Raw genomic sequence first — 6,684 nt, 5'->3', positions numbered from 1 at the left:
AAAAACAAACAACCCATAATCACCCCGTCCAACCACAGCATCGCTTCCTCCAGGTCCACAATCTAAATGACTCCGTCTCCGTGGCTACCCTGTTGCCAGGAGACAGTTCGGGTGGGCCGGGTTGATGTCTTAGTAATGATGGAGACGGGCAGAGCTAACAGAGGGGTTACATCGGTAAAGGCCACGGTGCTCAAAGCTCAGAAATAACATTCAAATAATCTCCTGCACGGTTTAGTGAAGTGCAACCTTCAGTGCCAACTTTCACCTTCAGCATGCCGCTACAGCACTAAAGTTTTCTTGTAAACAAAACTCAGGCTATACTTTATGTTTAGCTTCTAATCAAAGATACAGGGTCACCAAAACAACCCTGACTCATCAGGGCATGGACACCAGACCTCTGTGGGGTGGTAGATGGTGCCTCCGTGAATCATCTTTGCACAACCCCGCTTATGCTTAAAAAGATCTGTGGAGTTTGGGGGACATCTTGATTCTTTGTCCTTTAATTTCAATGTTAAACAAGCCTTTTCCATCTGATAAAATATCACCCAAATTAGTGATGCAGACACCTAGTCAATGCATTTCTTACTTCTAAATTCAATGTGTACTTCCTTGTTATCAGGTCGTCCCAAAAGCTCCCTGAAGAGTGAGGAGTACTAACAAGGACTTTCTCCTTCCATAAAAAGTCTTGAATAACCAGACATCATTATATCTTAAAGATCTCACAGAACCATATTATCTGAAAATAACTGGTGGTGGCAGGTGGCTGCTCCTCCTTGAGCCTGGTTCTGCTGCAGGTTTCTTCCTGTTAAAAGCGAGTTTTTCCTTCCCACTGTTGCCAAGTGCTTGTTCATAGGGCTTTCTCTGTATTATTGTAGGGTCTTTACCTTACAATATAAAGCAGCCTGAGGTGACTGCTGTTGTGACTTATAGCTATATAAATAAAACTGAATGAATAATCATGCTTGTATAGACTGGGGCTTCTTGGGAACTTCCCATGATGCACTAAGCACTTGAACTCCACATTCGGTGCATTTATATGGTATCCCATCGTCTGCCTATCAAAATGATGACTTTTCTCTCTCATAATTTGTATTTTTTTCTGATCGCTGTGCTCTTTTTTTCCTTCTCTTCTTCCCCTCTCCCATCTTAAAATGGAAATCTTCCTCCCCACTGTTGTTTAAATTGTTGGATCATTGGGGTTGTTTCACTTACACTGTAGGATCTGTATGTTTCAATATAAAGCGAGTTGATAAATAAAATCCATAAATTTAGCTCAGTGCAATTTTATTTTGCTTTGTGCTGTTTCTCAGTGCATTTCCTGAATACTTCTTAAGGTGCAGCAGGGTGTATTTTCCTGCTGGGGAGAATATCTCTTTGCCATAGCTGGGTCTGCAGCAGTGTTTTGGCAGGTTGTGCATGTAACATCCAAATATATGCCAGGACCTAAGGTTTCCAGGCAAACTGAAATAATCAGTGTTGTTCACTGCGCCTGTCAGTGGTTTTAATGCTGCGGCTGATGTGTGTGTTTTAAATTGTGTAGTGTTTATTTTGATGTGGAAAATTACAAAAGAAGATGAAGCTTGAATTTCTCCAATTTACTGAGTTATACAATAAACAGGGTTAAAAATGGATTTAATGGAGTGTACAATACGACTGGAAAAAGAGCAAACAAAAGGACAGATAATAGTATTTTTGCACACTCACACATTCACAAAATTAATGTCTCACAGAAACATGTTTCCTTCGTCTTTGAACAGAAGTCCTATTTTTAGTCCAGCACGCATCTCTGACCCTATTCTGTCACTGCAGTTGTGACTTATCAGCAAGCCGAGCGCCGTACTGCTCTTAGAGCATCACTGTCCAGGTCTCCTGAGTAGGTCACTCAACTCAATATGCATGTGAGGCTACTTTGTGTGGGATTCGCTGGCACGAGTGTGCAAAACAGAGAGGCGCTGATGCACGCACGCTGTTACGGTGCTGCCATCTGCTGGCCACTTTCCACACAGTCACAGCGGCTCTTCTTAGAAGTGAAAAGGTTTCCTAAAAATCCCATCCAGCCCTTTGCCCCACTTACTTCTCCCTCATATCTCTCACAGAGCGGGTGAGGGGTCAGAAAAGGAACAGTCTGTTTACTCTGTCTAGATCCATACAGAAAACAACTAATTCCCTTGAGATGACATTTCTTCAGTTTTTTGATAAGAGTTTCCCAACAAGTTCTAGGAAAAATGTTAGACCCAGCTCCTCTTCCCACAATCTCAAAAACATTTAGCAACAAATGCAACACTGGCTGCATTTTACAATTATTTACAAAATTGTTGTATGTGTTCGAGGCAGGATAAATAAACCTGTGGCACCGTCTGACTTCAGATGCCGGGGCTCATGGAGTATTAGACAGATGATGATGAATCCTCAATCCAGCACTGATGAAGAGTCTTACAGTATAACACTTCTCTGGCTCTCCTGTGTGTTTTCTCACTGCTCTGTTCCTTCCCCTTTCCATTTCTCCTCCGTCCTGGCGAGAATCTGAAGCACCGTCTGGTTGAAGTCCTCAGGCTGGTCTGCGAAAACATAATGACCCGCTCCTCTGATCACCTGACAAGCGCACACACAGTGGAGGTGAAATAGTTTTGAGATAAAGGTGCCACCGTTCCACAAGGCAAATAAAAGTAACTTGACATACATACAGGCAGATTTATGCACTAAAAATGCTTAAAATCTTGCTTAAAATGTATTTTGAACCTTGTACTGACAAAGTTAAAGGTACAAAATGTAAAATAGAGAACCTACTCGGATTTCCACATCTGGCCTGGTTTTCTTGAATGCATATCCAGAGTGGCTGTCAATACTGGACCGGGATCCATAAATGAAAGAAATGGGAATTTCAACCTGGATCTGGCCGATCCTGTCTAGCATGGGCCTCTTAGCCCAGCCGTAGGGAACGGTCATGTTCTTAAAGGCTGTCTCACCACTGAAATGAAAAAATAGAAAAGAAAAATGCAGAAGCCCCTAAGATCTTCTGAGAATGGACATATTTGTGTATGGATGGTTTAAAATGTTTGTCACCTCGGAGTCAGGGCATTCAGATGATAGATGTAGTCACACACAGTGTAGTCACTGAACACAGAGGAGTATTTCTGCTTGAAGTCTGACCTGATGGTCTGGACGAGCATCGGGCCTAAAAGAGACGCACAAAAAAAAGAAGGAGATTTAGTTACAGTTCAGACCTTTGAATAGAACAATGGCACCTTAAGCAGACGTTTGATGTTCGGTGCTTTACCACTCCCCCGACTCAGAAGGAGCTGGGGGGGTTTGCCATAGAATTAATTAAAGGCATTTAAGGTGGAGTTACTGCCAATTTTATCCTCATATTTTTTGCTCTTTGACTCTTCCAGAGTAATTACTGCATTATTCACAGTTCAAAGTAATCTATATTTATGTCATTTTGATCCGAGTTCATCCATAAGCAGTTTTAGATCCTCTCTCTTTAGCCCAGCTATCTTCTGATTGGCTGCCCCACACAGACAGAATATTTAACAATATATAACAGCAGGTGGGTGGGGCTTCTTGTGCTCATAGCTGTGTACCTGAGATGTTAGGAATTTCACTATTCCTCCAGCCTGGAGGAAGGAAGGTATATGTGTATTTAGATTACGATGCCTCCTGTGCAAATTCCTTTGGAGGTTTTCGGGGCGTTTCCAGCCAGAAGACACTGGGATAGACCCAGAACTCAAAAGTTAAGACTATACATCTCATCTGGCCTGGAACTGTCTCAGAATTCCCTGCGAGAATTGGAAAACACTGCTGGCAAGAAGAACATCTGGCAATACCTCCGTAGCCTTCTACCAATATTACCCGAGCTCATCTAAGTATAAAGATGGAAGTGGATGGTGGATGGAAGCATTTAAAATACTTCTTGTATTTTTTAAAAGTGTATTGTTTTTATAGGAATGATTTTCTTTCCTGGGGGATTAATTTTGAAATGATGCAAGAACAGTGGTATGGCATGGTTTAGATAACTGGGACATTTTAAGCCAACCCCATCACTGCTGATAATTATATGTCACTTAGAAGTTAAAAACATTCAAAATACAGAGATGCGCAAGAGAAACAAATATGTGTTTATTCAGGTACAAATGTGTATTTGTGTGTGCTAACCTAGAGGTCCAGCCAGTCTGAGACCAGCCAGAGGGTTGAAGGGGCTCATGACAGCGCCAATTGCTCTGATCCACATTGGGATGGAGTTGTGGTTGGGGTTCTCTGGGCGTGCTGGGAATCCCCACGGCTCCACCAGCAGCAGATGCTTTACCCTGCATACACACACATGCAGTTACCTGATCAAATGTACAAACTAAAATGTAGAAATTCAATTAAAACTGCAAACATTTACTTCTTTTTTTTTAATATATATGGGCGTGTAGTTTATTTGGCAAGTGGTGCAAAAAAAATGAGAGATGGCTAAACTAGAAAACCACCTGGCACTGTGTCCTCTCACCCGCGCGCGCGCGCACACACACACACACACACACACACACACACACACACACACACACACACACAAAGCACCTGTGTGGGTATTTCAGCGTGTAGGCCGCAGACAGGTATCCTCCGAGGTTGTGTCCCAACAGCACCATCTCCTGAAGCCCCACCTTCTCCCTCCACTCCTCCAGGGCTTCCACAAACTGATCCTCGGCCTCCTTGGGGTCGGTGCTGAACTGGGGACGGCTGCTCCTGCCAAAGCCCAGCAGGTCTAGAGCGTAGACCGGTCCACTGCTGGAGAGAGAATCCAGGTTGAGAGCCCAGAGGGCGACACCACCTCCGAAGCCGTGCAGCAGAACCAAAGGAGTGGTGGGCTGGGTTGGGGGCTGTGGGACACACGGGGCTGCTGACTGCTGCTGCTGCTGAGTGGAGAAAGCTAAGGTCCACAGGTAGTTGCCGCTCGATATCCGAACATGCTGCCTGGAGAAAGGCCGCTTCACAGCTGTGGCAGACGGAAAAGATTATAGGGCAGGGATAGAGAAACTGTTTTAACTCTGACTTTACGAAACACATAAACTACAGATTGGAAACAGCTACATCAGACACACTCACTCTTGAGGATTTTTTCCTCAGCATCTTTTAGCTGAGAAGGAGAGGTGGGACACCAGGAGGGAAGCCAACTTGATATCCAGGAACTGTGACTCAGACAGAAAGGATACACAAAAACATGCACGCAGGACACATAAAGCACGTGCAAACCCAACTATAAACTGACCTTTGGCTATATGATATTTTTGTTATCAGTGCTGCTGGTATGCAGTACTTGACAACAACATGCAATCAATGTCCAGAAAGAAGCCCAAACATGTCTTTGTTCTGTGTATTTTGGGTCACTTATGGTCAAATGCATTCTAAATGAGCACGATTTTAACATTTGGAGGACAAACGCAGACGCAGATAAGATAGGGTGACCATATTTTGATTTCAAAAAAAAGAGGACACTTGGCCCAATCATGAAGAACTTTAATAATACTGTTTGCTTAAAGAAAACTTTAACATATTTTAACGATGCCTTCTCTGTGCGGTTAATGACTGGTGAAATGTAAAAAAACAAAAAAAAGTCATATAGGGTTTTACAGGTCAAGTGCAAAACGTTTGGTCACCCTAAGATAAGATTAAAAGTTTTTTTTTTTTTTTACAATAAAGTTTTGTATAGGAAGTCACTCACACAGCAGCCAGAATTAACGGGAAGATTCGGGCTCGAAAAGTTTTCACTTTGGACGTTTGCCAGCAAGCGGGTGGCCTGTATATTTACATGACACCGTTTTCCTATAGGTTTGGTGTGGATGGATCTATTTTTTAAATCTACCTGTGAATACACTAATGCGGGTTCACACGAAGAGAACAAAGTTGTGTTTGTTGTCACACAAACGAACAGCATTCACGCTGAGAAGAAACAAAACGAGAAGAAGAAAAAACAACTAGCATGTCCAACATGAAGAAGGAAGAAAGAAAGAAACGAAAACAGCTCACCTCCGCTCCTTGGCAGGTTGTATCTCCTCCGCCATCCTTCGCATTGTGTAGCCTGCAGTGAGGGTCTCCTCCCGAGCTTACGAACCTGTTGAAAAACTACGGTCTGTGGTGCTGCATTCAGGTACATCCGGACGGAAAATAAAAATAGCTGCCTAACATAATAACTACATGCTGCTTAATTAGAATGCTGTACATTTCATAATAAGTTAGAGTTCAGCTATCTCTCCGCTCATTTAATTCTTGGGGTTATTTTATTCTTTGAAGTTGGCATTTTTCAGCGCTTCATATTTGTTTTTTCCAACTGTACTTGAAGGTAACATCATGATTTGAACCTCTGTACTCAGGTTGGCTAGGTCACCTTCTTGACTTTGTGTAACTTATATTGCTAATATGCTTCTTTCGCACAGCAAGTCTCATATAGTTTAATACAACCGAACTAATGTAGGCTATAAAACGCTTAAACCAAGGAAGAAACGTTTTAAAAGAGTTGCCAGCGACACTAATTAGCATGCTAATTAGCATGCCAAAGCTAGCTCTAACAAAATCCTTAATTACATACATTTCCAAAAATATGTATTGTTCCCTTAAAAGTTTATACTAATGCCACTTGCATAATTCTTATATTTAATTATATTAGGTTGTAAAAAATTTAAAGCCTGTTTTAAATATTAAACT

At 42.3% G+C, this 6,684-nt stretch overlaps 1 protein-coding gene across 1 annotated transcript; it reads right to left on the bottom strand.

Moving 5' to 3' along the window:
• Positions 1 to 1,648: 1,648 nt before the first annotated feature.
• LOC135933036 (1-acylglycerol-3-phosphate O-acyltransferase ABHD5-like) lies at positions 1,649 to 6,044 on the bottom strand. The gene is made up of 7 exons (XM_065470898.1): positions 6,010 to 6,044; positions 5,089 to 5,171; positions 4,564 to 4,978; positions 4,156 to 4,307; positions 3,064 to 3,175; positions 2,788 to 2,968; positions 1,649 to 2,592 (listed from the first exon to the last, which is right to left on the bottom strand). Exons 1-7 carry the CDS (start codon positions 6,042 to 6,044, stop codon positions 2,473 to 2,475), a joined length of 1,098 nt encoding a protein of 365 aa, XP_065326970.1. The 3' UTR covers positions 1,649 to 2,472.
• Positions 6,045 to 6,684: the final 640 nt, after the last annotated feature.

Source organism: Pelmatolapia mariae, linkage group LG22 (genome assembly GCF_036321145.2).
Source record: "Pelmatolapia mariae isolate MD_Pm_ZW linkage group LG22, Pm_UMD_F_2, whole genome shotgun sequence".
NCBI lineage: Eukaryota > Metazoa > Chordata > Actinopteri > Cichliformes > Cichlidae > Pelmatolapia > Pelmatolapia mariae.
Note: the sequence above shows the minus strand (reverse complement) of the source record. Positions and strands in the feature narration are given on the sequence as shown.

What these genes read in the sequence shown, in the direction of transcription:
- LOC135933036 (XM_065470898.1), bottom strand. Translation starts at nt 6,044, where the DNA reads ATGGCGGAGGAGATACAACCTGCCAAGGAGCGGAG. An exon ending in CAACCTGCCAAGGAGCGGAG is followed by an intron (nt 5,172 to 6,009) that starts GTGAGCTGTTTT and finishes TCTGAGTCACAG; the next exon opens with TTCCTGGATATCAAGTTGGC. An exon ending in TGAGGAAAAAATCCTCAAGA is followed by an intron (nt 4,979 to 5,088) that starts GTGAGTGTGTCT and finishes CGTCTGCCACAG; the next exon opens with CTGTGAAGCGGCCTTTCTCC.